A 20,740-nucleotide genomic window follows, 5' to 3' on the forward strand; every position below is an offset into this window, starting at 1 on the left:
CGAGAGTGGTCGGAGAATGGAACAATGCGCCCAGCCCTGTTGCTGGAGCCGATTCTTGATGAGATCTTGGGCTCACTAAGAGGCCCCCGCTGGATGCTAATCTTTCTGTTGTTCTTGCAGGTCCTGCGCTGCTTTTGAGCCGACAGAGCTCGTCCTGGTCTGTCGGCACAGCCCAATTGCAAATGATCGGCTCCACGTACAGAAGGAACGTGCGTTTGGTACAAGAGTGCACGAAGGCACCGGAAATACATTGGGAACAAATGACCGGTCGTTCAAGACCTCTGTGAAGTACAGGAGCGTGCAAAACGAGGCTGCTTCCACCCGGTCTCGAACCGGGGACCTTTCGCGTGTTAGGCGAACGTGATAGCCGCTACACTACGGAAACCTGCAGGGATCATTGCTGGTGTCTTGCTTGTGTTTCGGGCTGAGAAAGGGACGCGTCACTTTAGGCAGGGGGCGCTGGAGAGAGGAACAAAGGGCGCGATGAAACAAAATGCCGAAATCCGGGATCAAACCAGGGACCTGTAGATCTTCAGTCTAACGCTCTCCCAACTGAGCTATTTTGGCGGTGCGGAGAGCCCACAGCCACCTGCTCCAGCCTTCCTGTGTTGCGGCATGAGCGCACCAAGAGTAGCGGGAGAGTGTTGCAGGAACGTCACTCTGAAGGAAAGCCACCCAGGTGCGCCCTCTGAGCTCTGTCCAGCGCATCTTCCTCGCATGGACTCCTGCCTGCGACGGGCAGGAAACAATTAGCAAGAACAGAACGACACCCCATGGGTGTCTCATGACCGCACCTTAGGTTGTGACACGTGCAGGTGTGAGGGGTTGCCGGGCTACTTTGGAGCAGAGCTTGGGAGGAGGGGGGGCGGGAAAGCAGACAAAGAGGTGACACCTCAAGGTCTGCATGATCACAGCTCTCCGCCGCCCCAGGCTTCCGCTCGATAAGCTTTTGGACACACCCGCCCCTCCTCACACAGACCGTGGAAAAGCCCCCAAGTGGGAGGGCTCTCTCTTCCTCCCAGGAGCTCTTGGACACGACGCACAGACAGGGCGCGGGGAGCTGCTGCCTGCAAACACGGCTCCAGGCAGGACTCCACTCCGCAGGAGCCGCAGAGCAGAGGAGATGGGGGCAGCTTAGCTCCTGTGCAGAGACCTGAGCTGTTGTTGCTGCGGACGCTGTCTTTTCTGCACTCGGGGTAGGAGTGAATGTTGAGTTGCCCATAGAAATGAAGCAGAGCACTTCAACGGCACGGGTGTGTGTGTGCGTGCGCCCTGGTGATTCTGGGAGACAGATCGAACCTGGGCTAAAAGAGAGGGGGCTTAGCCCTCTTCCATTTGCTAGTTCAAAGTTGTACAACCCATTTGTATCTGCTAGGTGGCGCAGTCGTCGTGCACAAAGAACGCTTTGAAAAGCGTCAAAGGCAAGTCATTCCGAGTTGGTCGTTTGTGTTTTCCGTTCAGACGCGAAATGCTGAAATGATCTCTCGGCTCCTCGGTTGTCATCCCTGACATCCCAACCCCGCCACTCACTGTGTAAAGCAGTGTCGTATGGCCCTGACATCACACCCCCACCACTCTCTACGGAAAGCACTGTCGTATAGCCCTGACACCCACCCCTCCACTCATTGAATAAAGCAGTGTCATCAAGCCCCGACATCCCACCCCCGCCACTCTCTACATAAAGAAGTGTCGTATGGCCCTGATATCCCACCCCCACCACTAACTGCGTAAAGTAGTATCTTCAGGCCCTGACATCCCAATCCCGCAACTCTCTGCGTAAAGAAGTGTCGTATGGACCTGACACCCACCCGTCCACTCTGTGCTTAAAGCAGTGACATCAAGCCCTGACATTCCACCCCCTTCACTCCCTGCGTAAGGCACTGTCATATGGCCCTGACACCCACCCCTCCACTCTCTGTGTAAAACAGTGTCATATGGCCCTGACATCACACCCCCACCACTCTCTGCGTAAAGCAGTATCGTCAGGCCCTGACATCACACCCCTGCGACTCCCTGCGTAAAGCACTGTCGTATAGCCCTGACACCCACCCCTCCACTCTCTGTGTAAAACAGTGTCGTTTAGCCCTGACATCCCAACCCTGCCACTCTCTGTGTAAAGCAGTATCGTCGGGCCCTGACATCCCACCCCTGTCACTCTCTGCGTAAAGCAGTCTCGTCAGGCCCTGACATCCAACCCCCGCCACTCTCTTCGTAAAGGAGTATGGTCAGGCCCTGACATCCCACCCACGCCACTCTCTGCCTAAAGCACTGTCATATGGCCCTGACACACCCCTCCACTCTCTACGTTAAGCAGTGTTGTCAGGCCCTGACATCCCACCCCCTACACTCTCTGCGTAAAGCACTGTCGTATGGCCCTGACATCCCAGCCTCGCCGCTCACTGCGTTAAGCACTGTCGTATGGCCCTGACACCCACCCCTCCACTCTCTGCATAAAGCAGTGTTGTTAAGCCCTGACATCCCACACCCTCCACTATCTGCGTTAAGCACTTTCGTATGGCCCCGACATCCCACCCCCGTCAATCTCTGCATAAAGCAGTATGGTCAGGCCCTGACATCCCAGCCTCGTCGCTCACTGCGTTAAGCACTGTCGTATGGCCCTGACATCCCACCCCTGCCACTCTCTGCGTAAAGATGTGTCGCATGGCCCTGACACCCACCCCTCAACTCTCTGCATAATGCAGTCTCGTGAGGCCCTGACATCCCAACCCCGCCACTCTCTGTGTAAAGCACTGTCGTATGGCCCTGACACCCACCCCTCCACTCTCTGCATAAAGCAGTGTCGTATGGCCCTGATACCAACCCCTCCACTCTCTGCATTAAGCAGTGCTGTCAGGCTCTGACATCCCAACCCCGCCACTCTCTGCGTAAAGAATTGTCGTATGGCCCTGACACCCACCCCTCCACTCTCTGCATAAAGCAGTGTCCTCAAGCCCTGACATCCCACCCCCGCCACTATCTGTGTAAAGCAGTATCGTCAGGCCCTGACATCCCACCTCTGCCACTCTCTGCGAAAAGAAGTGTCATATGGCCCTGATACCCACCCCTCCATTCTCTGCATAAACCAGTGTCTTCATGCCCTGACATCCCTCCCCCGCCACTCTCTGCGTAAAGCAGTATCGTCAGGCCCTGACTTCCCACCCCCGCCACTCTCTGCGTTAACCCCTGTCGTATAGCCCTGACACCCACCCCCGCACACTCTGCACAAAGCAGTGTTGTCAAACCCTGACATCCCACACCCTCCACTATCTGCGTAAAGCAGTATCGTCAGGCCCTGACATCCCACCCCCGCCAATCTCTGCGTAAAGCAGTATCGTCAGGCCCTGACATCCCACCCCCGCCACTATCTGCGTAAAGCAGTATCGTCAGGCCCTGACATCCCACCCCCGCCACTCTCTGCGTAAAGCAGTATGGTCAGGCCCTGACATCCCACCCCCGCCACTATCTGCGTAAAGCAGTATCGTCAGGCCCTGACACTCACCCCTCCACTCTCTGCATTAAGCAGTGCTGTCAGGCTCTGACATCCCAACCCCGCCACTCTCTGCGTAAGGAATTGTCGTATGGCCCTGACACCCACCCCTCCACACTCTACATTAAGCAGTGCTGTCAGGCTCTGACATCCCAACCCCGCCACTCTCTGCGAAAAGAAGTGTCGTATGGCCCTGACACCCACCCCTCCATTCTCTGCATAAACCAGTGTCTTCATGCCCTGACATCCCAAACCCGCCTCTCTCTGCGTTAAGCAGTGCTGTCAGGCCCTGACATCCCACCCCCGCCACTCTCTGCGTTAACCCCTGTTGTATGGCCCTGACACCCACCCCTCCACTCTCTGCATAAAGCAGTCTCATCAGGCCCTGACAGCCACCTTCTGCCTAAAGCACTGTCATATGGCCCTGACACCCACCCCTCCACTCTCTGCGTTAAGCAGTGTTGTCAGGCCCTGACATCCCGCCCCCTCCACTCTGCGTAAAGCACTGTCGTATAGCCCTGACATCCCAGCCTTGCCACTCACTGCGTTAAGCACTGTCATATGGCCCTGAGACCCACCCCTCCACTCTCTGCGTTAAGCAGTGTTGTCAGGCCCTGACATTGCACGCCTGCCACTCTCTACGTAAAGAATTGTCGTATGGCCCTGACATCCCACCCCCGCTACTCTCTGCATAAATCAGTGTCAAGTAATAGGTTTATTCCATGCTGAAAAAAAGAAGAAAGAGAACACAACGTTTCGGCCGTGGAGCCTTCTTCAGGTGTGAGAGAGACAGGGCAGTAGGCAAAGGTAAAGTAGCGGGAGAACAAAGGCTGGGAGAGAGGAGGAGTGAGAGGCGGGAGCAGGGGACAGAAAGAGAGGCCAATCAAGAGGTTTGAAGTCAGATTGGGTGCAGAGAGGTGTGAAATGAAACTTCCAATGAATGGAGAAAATTTAAAAGAACAGTAGTCTGTCGTTAAGGGAAGGGAGAATGTGTGATCCTAGCTGCAGAATAATTTTAGTTTCGGTGGTCTTTCTGATGTATGAGTTTCTGAAAACTGTCTTTGAGAACACATACAGAGAGATTAGAGTGGTTGTGGCCGTCAGAGGTGAAATGAGAAACAATGGGCTTGGAGAGATCTTTAATCTTCACAGCCCTGACATGTTCTCTGAAGCGGTCTTCGAGTCTCCTTCCTGTTTCTCCAATGTAGATGGCTGGGCATTTACTGCAAGAGATACAGTAAATAAGGTTGCTGGAGGTACAAGATGCTGTCTGGGTGATCCGGAAATTGTCCTGAGGGGCCTTGAATGAGTGTGGTGGTGGCTGTGTACTTGCAGGTGATACAGCGAGCTCTGTTGCAAGGGAAAGTGCCTGGTGTGGATAATAATAATAATAATAATAATAAAGTTTATTTTATATAGCGCCTTTAAAGGTGGCTTCTCAAAGCGCTTTACAGGATGACAATAACAATAAATAAGAAGACTACAACAATAAATAAGAAAATTTCACAAGACAGGACACAATTATAATTACAACAATACAACAATAACAATAGAGGAGACCGTGGAAGATGGTATTAAGAAGAGCAGAGGGGTGAAGAATGGAACCAGTTAAGTAAAGGCTTTTCTGAAAAGGAGGGTTTTGAGTCTGGATTTGAAGGAGTTTAGAGAAGGTGACTCTCTAATATCCTTGGGCAAAGAGTTCCAGAGCTTGGGGGCATAGCAGGAGAAGGCCCTGTCGCCCATACAATGTAGACGGGCTTGGGGGACAGTAAGGAGGGCAGAATTTGAAGAGCGGAGGTTGCGAGGTGGGGAGTAGGGCGATAAAAGTTCAGACAGGTATTGAGGTGCCAAGCCATGTAAAGCCTTGTAGGTGAGCATGAGGATTTTAAAGTCTACGCGGAATTTGACCGGAAGCCAGTGCAAGGACTCCAGGATAGGAGTAATGTGAACACTTGCACTAGACCTGGTCAGGATTCTGGCTGCTGAATTTTGGACATACTGCAGCTTGTTCAGAGTAGATTTAGATACCCCAGGGAGCAGAGCATTGCAGTAGTCAATTCGAGAGAATACAAATATGTTGATCAGCTTTTCAGCCACAGTTAATGATAGCATAGGGCGTAGTCTTGCGATATTTCTAAGGTGAAAAAAAGATGTTTTGACAGTATGCTGTACATGTGGGTCGAATGTTAAGCCAGAATCGAATATAACCCCAAGGTTTTTCAATTTTGATTGGAGCTCAAGTACAGAGCCATCTACAGACAGGGTTACATGGTTGTTGAGGGCGGTCAAGGGAGCTGTGAACAAGGAGGTTACGCAGATTAGGTGGTCGGCGATATGAGATGATAGGGCGATCAGAAAAGAGGGCCCCAATGGAGGGATCATCCTGTACGATGGAAAAGTTCTGGTTAATGGTCCTGGGGATAGGAAGTGTTTTAGGGTGGTAAGGAAGCACCAAAGGAATGCAGTTTTTACGGCGGGAGTTCCTGATCGGGTTGATGGTCCGGGGGGTGTTTTTGGCTCGGGCAAGGGCCTTGTCAATCACACTGCTGGGGTATCCTCTGTTGATGAAAAATGAGTACATTTCGAGGGCTTGGTTCTCGAAGTCGATGTCGTTGCTGCATAATCGTCGTAACCTAAGGAATTGTGAAAAAGGAAGAGAGTTTTTAGTGTGGTTGGGGTGAAATTAGCTGTACAGGAGGTAGCTGTGTGAATCCGTGGGTTTGTAATAAACTGAAGTGGACAGTCGGGGGTAGTTGATAGACAAGTGGATGTCTAGAAACGGAAGAGTGGTGGAAGATATGTTAACCGTATATTTGAGGGACGGGTGGAAGTTGGTGAAATGGTGCAGGAAGAACTCAAGCTGATCGTTGGAGCATGTGGCGGCACCGACGCAGTCATCAATATATCGCTTGTAGAGGTCAGGGACATAGCCAGTGTAGGAAGCGAAGAAGCGTTCTTCTACCCAGCTGACAAAAATGTTGGCATAGCTGGGTCCCATTCTGGTGCCCATGGCAACTCCACTGACCTGTTGGTAAAAAAGATTATTGAAAGAGAATGCGTTCAGTGTGAGGACCAATTCTGCACGGCGTACCAGGGTGTGGGTGGGTGGATCAAGCACTGTGCGTTTGTCCAGCGTGTGCTTGAGGGCTGTAAGGCCGTCATTATGGGGAATGACGGTGTACAGAGATGTGATGTCCATGGTAAAAATGTAGCATTCGGTACCCTGAAATTGGAAATCATTAAAAAGTTGGAGCGCGTGGTTGGTGTCTTTGATGTATGAGGGAAGATCTTCAACCAGCGGTCTCATGAGGCTGTCGAGAAAGGCTGAGATGTAAGTAGTTGGACAGTTACATGCTGATACGATGGGACGTCCAGGGGTGTCCGGTTTGTGGATTTTGGGGAGGAGGTATAATTGAGATACCTGTGGATGTTCCATGATGAGCCGGTTCGCCTCCTGGGGGAGCTCGTTACTGCTGATAAAAAGGGAAATGGTGGAAACCACTTCCTTTTGGTAGTCAGTGGTAGGGTCCTGTTGGAGAGGGAGGTAGGCAGAAGTGTCAGTTAGTTGTCTAGAGGCTTCAAAGATATATAGATCCTTACGCCACACCACAACAGCACCTCCTTTGTCCGCTGGTTTGATGACAATATCATCCCTGTTGCGGAGAGACTGGAGCGCCTGATTTTCTCCTTGGGTGAGGTTAGACCTATGTTTACTGGGTATACGGAGTGCCTTGGGAGCTTGATTAGTGCATTGGTTGATGAAATAATCAACTGGTGGAAAACGGCCAGAGGAGGGAGTCCAACAGCTCTGTTTGGGATTAATGTTGTTAATGACATCAATAACCGGGTTGTTATCAGCTGCCTGTGAAGAGAAATTGTCGGCAAAATGTGCTCTGAGACGGATCCTGCGGTAAAAGCGGTTAAGGTCGACATTGGTCTGGGTGATGTCCAGTTTCCTGGGAACTGGTACAAAACTGAGCCCTTTGCTGAGGAGGGATCGCTCATCCTGTGAAAGGGAAAGGTCAGAAGGTATGGTGACAACAAGGTTAGGGTTGGTGAGGGTGTTCGGGGTGTTGATGGTTTTCTTCTGTAGAAGATGACTGAGTTTTTTGTCCTTCTCTGTAGTGAGAAACTGGTAGAGTTTAGAGTTGAGAGATCTAATGAGGTTAGTTATGAAGGGAAGATGATGTGGAGCTGTCAGCCGTAGAAATTCCTTAGCCTCTTTGATGTTGTTGTCGGAAAGGATAATCTGTTTTTTGAGGGAGAAAATGGTAGAGAGCATTAGTTTCCTAGAAAATTGTTTTAGAAGTCTCTGAGTGTTACTCTGGGTGGTATCAGAGTCAAAAGAAAAGGTATTAAATTTAAGGCGAAATCCTTTAGGGATGATATTATGTCGACGACATCTGTAAAGGAATAGAAGGTGGTTAGAAAGCCTGGTCTTGGAACAGATAGCTGTAAAGAGACGGAATGCTGGTTTAGTGAGAGAAGCGGGCAAGTGGCCCAGGGAGGAAGAGAAGGTATGACGAAGAGATCTAGAAAAAGATTTGGAGGAAGGCATAGTGGGTCGCATATATTTTCGTTTTTCTCTTTTTTACATAACACGCTTTCGAGAAATAGACTGTCTTGTAATGAAAGCTGCATTAGAAAATGTGTATCTAAATTAAAATCGGGAATATGTCTTTTGCGTTATTCAGCTTTCTTAGCGCTTGGGTCTCGATTCAGATATTGCAATGAAAGCAACAGGGGAGTAAGTTTTCCTTTTCTAAATCAAAGGTGATCTGCTCACAAGGAAGTATAAAAACTTCAGCGTTTACTTTTTGAAGACCGCAAATTGTCGAAACACTGTTGCTTCATAAGCTAATAAGTAACATTTCTGAGCACGCATTGTATTACTAATGCTATTATTAATTAAAAAAAAGCTTAAATTCACATAATGGAATTTGGACGGCTCAAAGTAGTCTATTCCTTGTACACCTTTACTTGCCCGCTGAGTAGAGTTTTAACCAACGGCAGCAGAAGTAGCAGTAATAGCAACAGTGTGGTTAGAGTGTCACAATACACTCTATGAAAGAATTGCGGCTTCAGATCGTTTTGTTCTGTTGAAGCTGCCTACAGGCTCCGATTTGCTGACATTGGCTGTGATCTTTTTCATGAAATTCTTCACATATTTGAAATATTTAATTCGGGTTCGCCTAATACACGGTGCAACCCGTACCTGCAGCAGAATGCTGTGGCACATGAAGCCGTTTTGTTTATCGGTTGTAAGGATTGAGGAGCGTACTACAAATCGAGCAAGCGAAAAGAAAATTAAACAGGAGTCAGGAGTTTTTGGATTGCTAATCCATTGTGCTCTGCTCATCTAGGTTCAAATTCCATTCTTGTCATGGTTAAGGCCTGAGACGTGTGTGTTTTTTCTAAACGGTGTTTGCATTTGTTTCCTCCTTTACTCCTGTAAACTCAGGATTTTTTTTTCCTTGGTGGCAACAATATGCTTCTGCAATACAGTAAATGGTAGACTCTGCTTTCAAATTAGCTGCACCAGGCATTCGGATACAGAAAAACACAGGGATTTAAAATTCAGGAATATGAATGGCCAATTGCTTACAGCTAGGGTTTTTACGTTTTCTTATTTAGCGATTTGTGTATCAATCTTTTAACAATTCATTAAAATGCTAACAATATGTAAAATCAAAACAACAGCACCTTTAAATGCTGGGGAGACAGGTAGTTGTTTTTTTCATCAGATGCCAATCTCTAATGCTGTGTGTGAGAGCTTACGTACCTTTCCTTTTCTCACATTTTCTGACAACTATTCCAAAGGGGCACCCTGTCAGCTCCTAATACTTTTTAAAAGTCTGCCTGCATGTTTGATTATTGTCGTTTTATTTAGAAAAAGTTCAATATTGATCATAACTAAAGAAAATAAGGATCACGAATAAAAAAAGGGCTGAAGATGCGAGTCGCTCTTGAATCAGAGCTGGGCGATACGGGCTTCTGTTCTGATATGATTGTACGAAAAGCAGGAGGAATCTCTTCTCTCCTATGGAGCATGAGCTGAATCAGGAGTGAGACATTTCGTATGCTCGTGCATATGTTAACGCATGACCTACATCGTAAAACTAAATTAAAAACTAACATTAAGTTGTCAAAGACATTCATTTATATACAAACAAGAGACACACATAGTAATGATTCTACATTAACTTGTCCTGCACTGATCAGACTACTTGAAATGTATGAAAGCCCGTTTCCGCCAGGGAGTTACAAAAAAACGCGCTATGGTTTCGCAGAATTCCGGCTAAGTAACTCAGAATTGCGACTTAGTAACTCACAACTCCGACTTTATATCTCACATTTGCAACTTCGAAATAGCCCATATTTCATTGTCTGTCCTTTTGTTATTGTAACGGATTCGGGTTCTAGCCAGCAAGACCTGGGTTTGAGCCAATACGGGGTTTGAGGCACGAAGTAGGGTGGGAGCGGCGAGGGCACAAGCCCTAGAACCCGAATCCGTTACAATAACAAAAGGACAGACAATGAAATATGGGCTATTTCGAAGTCGCAAATGTGAGAGATAAAGTCAAAATTCTGAGTTTTTAGGTCGCAATTCTATGATTCTAAGTCACAATTCTGAGATACCATAGTGCGTTTTTTTTACTCCCTGGCGGAAACGGGCTTCCATAGGTTCTCAGTACTGCGAAGCAAAAGCAATCTCTGGAAAATCAGACAAATTATTATCAGATCATGTCAAAAGCTGATCAGTATTTCTTTACTGGGAAGCAAAGAAATGCTTGTATTACACATTTTAATATGATATGCAATTACACATGAAAAATAGTAAAATTATTTTCATTGCGGTACGTGTTGATAGAACAGCCCCCTCGATAAAGGAAAGTGTGGACGGACGTGTCGCATGTTCCGTACTCTGTCTGACAGCGAGTTTAACACACTTTCCTCGGAAATTAGAAACTAATAGAACAATAAATTAATCTGAGCAAATTTTACACGTGTGGGTGATTTAATTCTGTCGAAATTGCGTGGAACTCCTCCGCTGAGGTCAGATACACACGGGAAAGTGTTCAGGCGGCTTCACGGAGTCCCGCCTCAGACTGGAAGCAGGTTCTAATTAGACGCTGAGAACAATCCGGGTCTCTGTGTGTAATTGATTGTGTTGATTGAGCGGTAGTGTGACCAGGTGTGCGGTAGTAGGTCCTGCCAGTATAAAAACCTAGTCACCGCGTTCACACTTTATGCTTTCTTGCTTCAACACGGTTGTGTGGTTTACTTATTTTACTCCTGTAGCAATTAAGCGGGACGTTAATTTGGCGATGCGCTCGTTTCTCTTTGTGCTGTGCCTGTGCGCAGGGGCCGGGCTCCCCGCACTGGTCTCCGCCGGGCCGGCTGGCTGGGACTCTCGGGAATTGGCGCTCCAGGCCGACCTCCCGGCTCCTGAAGATGCAGCCCAGTTGGAGGACTTGAACCTGGCAGATGCGCCCTCCGAAGACCTGTCTGCAAGCGAGAACGACTCGCAGTCCTTGGCTCCCGACTTTCGCCGCCTTCCCGTGTCCAGAGACGCGTACTCGCCCTACTTTGACAAGGAGAAGATGAAGCCGGCAGCCGCCCCTTACCCGCCTTCATCAAGAGCGTCCTGTTTCCTCCCCAGCGAGGGCGGCAGCTCTCGATGTACGTGGGGGTCAGTCGGCTCCTGTTCGGCTTCAGCTGTCGGCCATCGGAGGTGACCTTGGGCAACTGCAGCGTCAGCCGAACCACACGCCATTACTTCTACTTCATCTACGGGCTTCACGAGTGCGGTACCGTGCGATCGGTAAGCGGGTCTTCATTTACAGGCAATGTATCGATGTGAACTGTAGGGCTAGTGTCGGGGTTGCCTTTCCTGGGAATACCCCTTCCTCTGTGACCTTGCAGGTTGTCCAGGGCCGCCTGGTGTACTCCAACACTCTCCGCTATGCCCCGCCCTCCTCCAGTGCGCCTGTGCATCACTTCATTCCCTTCTCTGTGCCGGTCAAGTGCTCCTACAACAGGTAGGCAGGGCTCTGCTGCTGCTGAGAAGCCGCTGGGAAAGTGTCCAGAAGCCCCTCATCTCCTCTGTCCTGCAGGTTCCACTACTCCTACAAGGGTGGCTATGTCCCCACGTGGGCCAGGAGAAGGACCTGAAAAACAAGCACAGCTTTGTCCTGCTCACCACCAACTGTAAGCTCCTTGAGCGATAGCTCCTCCTGCCAGCAGGGGGTGCTGTGTGCAGGTGTAATGCTGCCTCTCTCTCTCCAGCCCACTGTGTCCGGCTCTCTCCTAAGGATGAGTACTTCCTGGGTCAGCCCATGTACTTCCAGGCCACTGCCTACTTTGCCACAGCGGAGCAGAGGCTGTACATCCACTCGTGTTGCGTAACCGAGAAACCGGACCAGCACTCGAAGCCCCGTTTCCCTGTGATCGATAACTTGGGGTACGGCCCCTTCTGGAAGGAGAGGTGGGCAGGAGCCCCGAGAGCCTGCAGGGGTTCATCCTTGTCCCCAGGTGCATGGTGGACAGCAAGGCAGATGGCTGCCTGTCCAGGTTTGTCCCGTCCAAGCAGAAGGATGTGCTCCGCTTCACGATTGATGCCTTCCTCTTCCAGAAGAAGCTGTCCAGGAAGGTACTGCTCTCAAAGGCTGCTCAGCCTTCTTGCTCTACTGATCCATTGTCTGCTTTTCCATCCATGATCTAGATGTGAACCAGACTGTGGCAGCTGTAGTGCCTAGAGCTGCCAGCTTGCCTTCACTGATGGCAGAAGGTCCTTCTCTGTCCCTCTATTGGCCTTGATCCCTTAATGCTGTGACCTTCCCTCTTGCAGCATGAAGTGACTGAGCTGTACATGCACTGTCATGGCTGTGGCTCCTGCTAAAGCAACACCAGGGACCAAGTCCTGCACCTACAACAGGGAGGCGAAGAGGTACTTCTGCAAGGAGCCTGCTGAGGGTGCTCTGGGACATGCCAGGTGGAGGCCTCACCTGTCCTCCTCTCCTCCAGGTGGGAGGAGCTGTATGGTGACCATGAGGTCTGTGCCTGCTGTGAGTCCAGGTGTGCTGGCAGTCGGAATGAAGGTGGGTCTGGTTCTCTATCCCTTGTGGATGCATCTCTGCCCAAGAGACAACCATGCTTGGACAACTGAGGAATGATCCTGTGCTGGACAAAGGGACTGTGTAGATGAGTAGACTGTGGGTCTCTGGGTGTAGCAGATCCCTCACTCCTGGGTGTTACTTGTCCACAGGTACCAGGAGCCTGGTGACCAGCAGTCGGGTGGCTGTGGCACCAGTAGAAGCTCCTCTGGATGTGGGAGCTGACTGGACTGAGGATGAGGAGGGAGACCCTCCGATCTCCAGTGAAGATGCTGAGAGCACCAGTGAGGATGTGGAGGGAGCAGAGGACTTTGGAGATGTTGGCCAGTGGACAGGTAGGGTCTGGCAGGAGGAGCTCCTGTAGGGGTGGGTGTCCTGCAGTGTAGCTGGATTGTTCTCCTTCTTCCTCCCCAGGTGCCTGAATGAAGGCTCCAGCCTGGCCCTTGTGACTCTCCTGCCTCCACTTGCCTTGTAATGGCAACATCTCAATAAAGCTGTGAAAGACCCTTCTGCCTGCCCTTGTTTCTTTATGGTTTATAGGTTTAAATGGTATGGAGGAATTCAAGGGAAGTGAGACCCATTAATCAATGGAAGTATTTGTGGGGGGGTTCCCCTTTCAAGAATGCTTCTTGTATTGCTGCCAATGAGGACTGAAAATGTCTGGAGTAATAAAGCATTGTACTGGGGGAAGATGGCTGCATAATTCTTTGAGCAGGGCAGTGTGCCTTTTTTTACTGGGGGAGAGACAGAGGTGTTCAATATACTGGAAATCCTCCCATTTCCGAGAGGGGTAGTGCTTATGGAGTGTGAGTTGCTACTGTAGTACCCAGTAAGAGTGAGATCTGGTGTCCTATTCTGGGCTGCACAAACTGTCTAAAATAAACACAAGGAAGGAATTGTCAACAGGGGCTTGGTGTAAAGTAGGCCTTCCCTTCCTTAGCAAAGGAACAATACTGGTGCACAAACATCAGTGAATAATGGTACAGTTAGAATCTCGGAGGTCTTGTATTATGGGCGTTGGTTTCACAGCAGTGGTATTGGACAGTCATGAGAAGTATTAGGATTGAGACTGGAGATCCCAGCACTTGACTGGGAAGACAGGTGTTCACAACCACCTCTACCAGCAGCACAGACTGTGTAGATTGAGACTGAACGCTTACTACACAAAGCCTCTCCACTGTTTCAGTGTCCCGTGTCATGGATTTCAAGTGAATCCTAGTCTTCCTTTGTGACTACCTATAATTTGCACAAATTCTGCTGGCCCACTAACACTGTCAATTTTTAGCCCTACTGCACTGCCCTATTAAAGCTTCAAGGATTTAGGATAAACTATTTTATATAATGGTTCCAAAGGTGGCTTCTCAAAGTACTTGACATAATTACAATAAGAATACACAGGATAAAACAGTTCCAATAGACAGAGGAGACCATGGATGGTGGTACTAAGGAAAGTAGAAGCAGAGGGGTAAAGAATGGAACCAGTTCAGTAAAGGCTCTTCTACAGAACAAGGTGTTGAGTCTGAATTTGAAGGAGTTTAGGGAAGGTGACTCTGGTATCCTTGGGGAGAGAGTTCCAGAGCTTGGGGGCATAACAGGAGAAGGCCTTGTCACTCATACAGTGTAGACGGGCTTGGGGGACAGTTAGGAGACCAGAATAAGAAGAGCGATGGTTATGAGGGGGGGAGTAAGGGTGATAATAGATCAAACTGCTACTGAGGTGCAACTGAAATGTGACGGCATGTTCTACAATTTATGCAAGAAAGGGTAATGTTAGGCTTTTATGGACCGTTGGTACAACAGCAGTGCTCAAGGATTCATTTCTAATATTGAGGACAATGGGTTATATACCCATCGTTCTTACCAAAGGATCAGAGACCTTTTGCTATATAAGAAGACTCCTTTCCACCACTAATTTATACAGGTTTGGTTCATTTGGGTTTTATCAGTTAAACATTTAAGTGAAGTCATTGTCCTGCACGCGGCCGAGCCCGACACACGGTACCGTCTGGTTTCTGTCGCTGGGCGCTCACCCTGCGGTCCATATGGGTCCTAATGCCCCAGTATATGGTAGTGGCAATTTCCCTAAGGAAACAAATACTCCACATTAGTCTGAATGCCACATTCTTCATTGGTCCCATTACATCACAGAAAAACAAAACTACTCACTCTTTAATCTCGTCTAATCCAAGACGCACCGAATATCACAGTCTTCTTTTAACACGCGTGCTGTGATTCCTCTATGTAGCAGAAATGACAACCGAGGAGCCAAGAGATTATTTCAGCATTTCGCGTCTGAACGGAAAACACAAACGACTAACTTGGAATGACTTGCTTTTGACGCTTTTCAAAGCGTTCTTTGTGCACGACGACTGCGCCACCAAGCAAACTACATAAATATGAGAAAACACGCAAGAGAGTTGTCACTCAGTGTCGAAGGGTCGATGTATACTGGGGCTCAGTTGAAATGCAACGTCAGGACTTTTCCGAATTATGTCACACGAAGAGAGCACAGCCCTTTCCGCCCTGCCGCGTGTGTCTCGGTAACTCGCTGTGATCGTATAGTGGGCAGTACTTTGCGTTGTGGCCGCAACAACCCCGGTTCGAATCCGGGTCACGGCATAATAGGGGCGTCTGCTTCTACTACTCGCACGAATGAAGGCAAAGAAAGCTAATCGATGTGAACGAACGGCGCTTTACAGAGGAGTATGCCTGACTGGATAGTTGATGAACGACAGAGGCCACTCCGACCTCTTCTCGGTTTTCTTCAATGACTTACTAAGGATCTTCACATTCGCCCATGCAGGGGAAGCCAGTTACACCAAAGCAAACGCAGGAAAGTGCATTTCAAGCAGGAACAGGAGGGACTTGTTTACACCGAGAGTGGGCGGAGAATGGAACAATGCGCCCAGCCCTGTTGCTGGAGCCGATTCTTGATGAGCTCTTGGGCTCACTAAGAGGCCCCCGCTGGATGCTAATCTTTCTGTTGTTTTTGCAGGTCCTGCGCTGCTTTTGAGCCGACAGAGCTCGTCCTGGTCTGTCGGCACAGCCCAATTGCAAATGATCGGCTCCGCGTACAGAAGGAACGTGCGTTTGGTACAAGAGTGCACAAAGGCACCGGAAATACATTGGGAACAAATGACCGGTCGCTCAAGACCTCTGTGAAGTACAGGAGCGTACAAAAAGAGGCTGTTCCCATCCGGTTTCGAACCGGGGATTTTTCGCGTGTGAGGCAAACGTGATAACCGCTGCACTACGGAAACGGTGAGAAAAGGGGGCCACCGGCAGTGAGTATTCAACCTTATTGCATTACTGCTCCCAACCAGTTGATATCAATTTAATTCCTAAGGGTTATGTACTTGTTTTGAGTATCTCATGTAGAAGTTGTAAACAAGTTCAATTACGAAACGGTCTAAATGAATGATATACCGAACTTATGTCTTCTTGATATGTGTAACTCTTTGTAACTGAATGAATTCTGATAACCCTTACGATAAGATCTGTTAGGTTTGCATGCATATTCTATATATTAACAAATGTATCCTCATGTATTAGTACCTGTGTGTGCGTTGTTTGAGTTATATCGCATGGTTGGATTCTAAGACCATAAAATAATCAATTTTGTGATTTACTGCCACAAAAATAATTGTCCCAGTAAATGCCCAAACCCCTACAGAACTGGTGCTTCGTGAGAGAACACTACAACAGTGTGTGATATCCTGTCCCAGCCTGAAGAGCAGACAGCGAGCCTGTCTCTTAATAATACTAATAATACAGTGTGTGATTCCCTGCCCCAGCCAGAGGAACAGACAGTGAGCCTGTCTCTCAATAATAATACAGTGTGGGATCTCCTGTCCCAGCCTGGGAAACAGTGTGTCAGCCTCTCAATAATTATAATGCAGTGTGATCTACTGTCCCAGCCAGAGGAACACACAGTGAGCCTGTATCTAAATAATAATAATACAGTGCGTGATCTCCTGTACTAGCCTGAGGAACAGACAGCGAGCCTGTCTCTCAATAATGATAACGTAGTGTGGAATGTCCTGTCCCAGTCTGAAGGACAAACAGTGAGCATGTCCCTCAGTAATAATAGAACAGTGTGTGATCTCCAGTCCCAGCAGGAGGAACAGACAGTGAGTCTGTATCTCAATACTAATAATACAGTGTGTGATCTCCTGTCCAAGCCTGGGGAACACTGAGGCTGTCTCTCAATACTAATAATACAGTGTGTGATATCCTGCCCCAGCCTGAGGAACAGACAGTGAGCCTGTCTCTCAATAATAATAATACAGTGTGTGATTTCCTGTCCCAGCCTGGGGAACAGTGAACCAGATACTCAATAATAATAATACAGTGTGTGATCTCCTGTCTCAGCCTGGGGAACACTGAGCCTGTCTCTCAATACTAATTATACAGTGTGTCATTTCCTGCCCCAGTCAGAGGAACAGACAGTGAGCCCGTCTCTCAATAATAATAATACAGTGTGTGATCTCCTTTCCCGACCTGAGGAACAGACAGGAGTGAGCCAGTCTCTCAATAATAATAAAGCAGATTATGATCTGCTGTCCCAGCCTAAGGAACAGTCAGGAAACAGCAGGTCTCTCTATAATAATAATACAGTTTGTGATCTCCTGTCCCAGCCTGAGGAACAGACAGTGAGTCTGTCTCTCAATAATAATAATACAGAGTATGACCTCCTGTCCCAGCCTGGGGAACAGTGAGCTTGTCTCTCAATCATAATAATACAGTGTGTGATCTCCTGTCCCAGCCTGAGGAACAGACAGTGAGCCTGTCTCTCAATAATAATAATACAGAGTATGACCTCCTGTCCCAGCCTGGGGAACAGTGAGCTTGTCTCTCAATCATAATAATACAGTGTGTCATTTCCTGTCCCAGCCTGAGAAACAGTGAGCTTGTCTCTCAATAATAATAATAATACAATTTGAACTCCTGTCCCAGCCTGAGGAACAGACAGTGAGCCTCTCTCTCAATAATAATAATACAGTGTGTGATATCCTACCCTAGCCTGAGGAACAGACAGTGAGCCTATCTGTCAATAATAGTAATACAGTGTTTGATCTCCTGTCCCATTCTGAGGAACAGACAGTCAGCCTATCTGTCAATAATAATAATACAGTATGTGATCTCCTGTCCCAGCCTGAGAAACAGACAGTGAGCCTGTCTCTCAATAATAATAATACAGCGTGTGATCTCCTGTCCCAGCCTGAGGAACAGACAGTGAGCCTGCCTCTCAATAACAAGCCAATGTGTGATCTCCTGTCCCAGCCTGAGAAACAGACAGTGAGCCTGTCTCTCAATAATAATAATACAGTGTGGGATCTCCTGTCCCAGCCTGGGGAACAGTGTGCCAGACTCTCAATAATATTATTAATAATAATACAATGTGATCTACTGTCCCAGATTGAGGAACAGACAGTGAGCCTGTCTCAATAATAATACAGTGTCTGATCTCCTGTCCCAGCCTGAGGATCAATGAGCCTGTCAATCAATAATAATTCAGTGTGGGATCTCCTGTCCCAGTCTGATGAACAGACAGTGAGCCTCTCTCTCAATAATAATAATACAGTGTGTGATCTCCTGTCCCAGCCTGAGGAACAAACAGTGAGCCTGTCTCAAAATAATAATAATACAGTGTGGGATCTCCTGTCCCAGACTGAGGAACAGACAGTGTGACTGTCTCTCAATAATTATAATAATACTGCGTGAGCTCCTGACTCAGCCTGGGGAACATACAGTGAGCCTGTCTCTCTATAATAATAATTCAGTGTGGGATCTCCTGTCCAACTCTGAGGAACAGACAGTGAGCCTGTCTCTAAATAATAATAATACAGTGTGTGATCCTCTGTCCCAGCCTGAGGAACAGACAGTGAGCTTGTCTCTCAATAATAATAATACAGTGTGTGATCTCCTGTCCCAGCCTGAGGAACAGTGAGCCTGTCAATCAATAATAATAATACAGTGTGTCATCTCCTGTCCCAGCCTGAGGAACAGTGAGCTTGTCTCAAAATAATAATAATACAGTGTGGGATCTCATGTCCCAGCCTGGGGAACAGTGTGCCAGACTCTCAATAATATTAATAAAAATAATAATACAATGTGATCTACTGTCCCAGATTGAGGAACAGACAGTGAGCCTGTCTCAATAATAATACAGTGTGTGACCATCTGTCCCAGACCGAGAAAAAGACAGTGAGTCTGACTCTAAATAATAATAATACAGTGTGATCTACTGTCCCAGCCTGAGGAACAGACAGTGAGTTTGTCTCTCAATAATAATACAGTGTTATCTCCTGTCCCAGCCTGGGGAACAGACAGTGAGCCTGTCTCTCAATAATAATAATACAGTGTGTGATCTCCTGTCCCAGACTGAGGAACAGACAGTGTGACTGTCTCTCAATAATTATAATAATACTGCGTGAGCTCCTGACTCAGCCTGGGGAACATACAGTGAGCCTGTCTCTCTATAATAATAATTCAGTGTGGGATCTCCTGTCCAACTCTGAGGAACAGACAGTGAGCCTGTCTCTAAATAATAATAATACAGTGTGTGATCCTCTGTCCCAGCCTGAGGAACAGACAGTGAGCTTGTCTCTCAATAATAATAATACAGTGTGTGATCTCCTGTCCCAGCCTGAGGAACAGTGAGCCTGTCAATCAATAATAATACAGTATGTGATGCCCTGTCTCAGCTTGAGTAACAGAGAGTAAGCCTGTCTCTCAATAATAATAATACAGTGTGGGATCTCCTGTCCCAGCCTGGGGAACAGTGAGCCAGACTCTCAATAATATTAAGAATAATAATACAGTGTGATCTACTGTCCCAGCCTGAGGTACAGTGAGCCTGTCTCTCAATAATAATATAGTGTGTGACCACCTTCTGTGGTCTGTTTCAAATCCGCCCGCGATGAGACACCGAGAAGAAATGAAGAGCCCCAGTCGCGCTAGAAAATCACCAGGGAAAGAGACTTTCAATGTAGGAAAAAAAAGTCGTTAGTAACAGACATAATATGTTTGTTTTGTTTTTTTAATCGCTGCGATGTGTGACTAAGCTCATACGACTAAGAGTTGCCCCCTTTGTCTAGATCTGGTAACCTGCTCGTCGCTGGTGGGCCAGATCGTGTCCCCCGTCACTACACTAGGGCATTAAGACCCACACAGACCGCAGGGTGAGTGCCCCCTGCTGGCCCCACTGAGAGGTCGTATCCCACCTCCTCCGCTCTCTGCGAAAAGCAGTATCTTCAGGCCCTGACATCCCACCCCTGCCACTCCCTGCGTAAAGAAGTGTCGTATGGCCCTGACATCACACCCCCACCACTCTCTGCGGAAAGCACTGTCGTATAGCCCTGACACCCAACCCTCCACTCTCTGCATTAAGCACTGTCGTATAGCCCTGACACCCACCCCTCCACTCTCTGCATAAAGCAGTGTCGTCAAGCCCTGACATCCCACCCCTGCCACTCCCTGCGTAAAGAAGTGTCGTATGGCACTTCCGTATAGCCCTGAGACCCACCCCTCCACTCTCTGCGTTAAGCTGTGTTGTCAGGCCCTGACATCCCACCCTCGCCACTCTCTGTATAAAGCACTGCTGTATGGCCCTGACATCACACCCCCACCACTCTCTGCGGAAAGCACTGTCATATAGCCCTGACACCCACCCCTCCATTTTTTGCATAAAGCAGTGTCGTCAAGCCCTGCCACTCTCTGCGTAAAGAAGTGTCGTATGGCCCTGACATCCCACCCCCACCACTAACTGTGTAAAGTAGTATCATCAGGCCCTGACATCCCACCCCTCCACTCTCTGCATAAAGCAGTGTCGTCAAGCCCTGACATCCCATCCCCACCACTCTCTGTGTAAAGCAGTGTCATATGGCCTTGACATCCCACCCCCACCACTCTCTGTGTAAAGCACTGTCGTATGGCCCTGACATCACACCCCTACCACTCTCTGCGGAAAGCACTGCGGTATAACCCTGACACCCACCCCTCCATTTTTTGCATAAAGCAGTGTCGTCAAGCCCTGCCACTCTCTGCGTAAAGAATTGTCGTATGGCCCTGACATCCCATCCCCACCACTAACTGTGTAAAGTAGTATCGTCAGGCCCTGACATCCCATCCCTGC

The 20,740-nt window shown here is 48.5% G+C and overlaps 1 protein-coding gene and 1 long non-coding RNA gene across 2 annotated transcripts; both read left to right on the plus strand.

The window, feature by feature from the left end:
- The first annotated feature begins 11,783 nt into the window (after positions 1-11,783).
- LOC148669753 (zona pellucida sperm-binding protein 3-like) lies at positions 11,784-12,432 on the plus strand. The gene is made up of 3 exons (XM_088632674.1): positions 11,784-11,951; positions 12,023-12,140; positions 12,339-12,432. The coding sequence occupies exons 1-3, from the start codon at positions 11,827-11,829 to the stop codon at positions 12,387-12,389; spliced, it is 294 nt and encodes a 97-aa protein (XP_088488800.1). The 5' UTR covers positions 11,784-11,826; the 3' UTR covers positions 12,390-12,432.
- Positions 12,433-12,512: 80 nt separating this feature from the next.
- On the plus strand, positions 12,513-13,109 carry LOC148669754 (uncharacterized). Its single transcript, XR_015937062.1, has 2 exons — positions 12,513-12,588; positions 12,756-13,109. It is a non-coding gene; the product is annotated as an uncharacterized LOC148669754 (long non-coding RNA).
- The last annotated feature ends 7,631 nt before the right edge of the window (positions 13,110-20,740 follow it).

Source organism: Lepisosteus platostomus, chromosome 5 (assembly GCF_059453375.1).
Source record: "Lepisosteus platostomus isolate fLepPlt1 chromosome 5, fLepPlt1.hap1, whole genome shotgun sequence".
Lineage (NCBI taxonomy): Eukaryota > Metazoa > Chordata > Actinopteri > Semionotiformes > Lepisosteidae > Lepisosteus > Lepisosteus platostomus.

Bases quoted from the DNA above. Each gene is read 5' to 3' on its own strand.
- LOC148669753 (XM_088632674.1), top strand. From the start codon at position 11,827: ATGTACTTCCAGGCCACTGCCTACTTTGCCACAGCGGAGCAGAGGCTG. The intron at 11,952-12,022 runs GTACGGCCCCTT...CCTTGTCCCCAG, and splicing joins CCTGTGATCGATAACTTGGG to GTGCATGGTGGACAGCAAGG. The intron at 12,141-12,338 runs GTACTGCTCTCA...TCCCTCTTGCAG, and splicing joins AGAAGAAGCTGTCCAGGAAG to CATGAAGTGACTGAGCTGTA.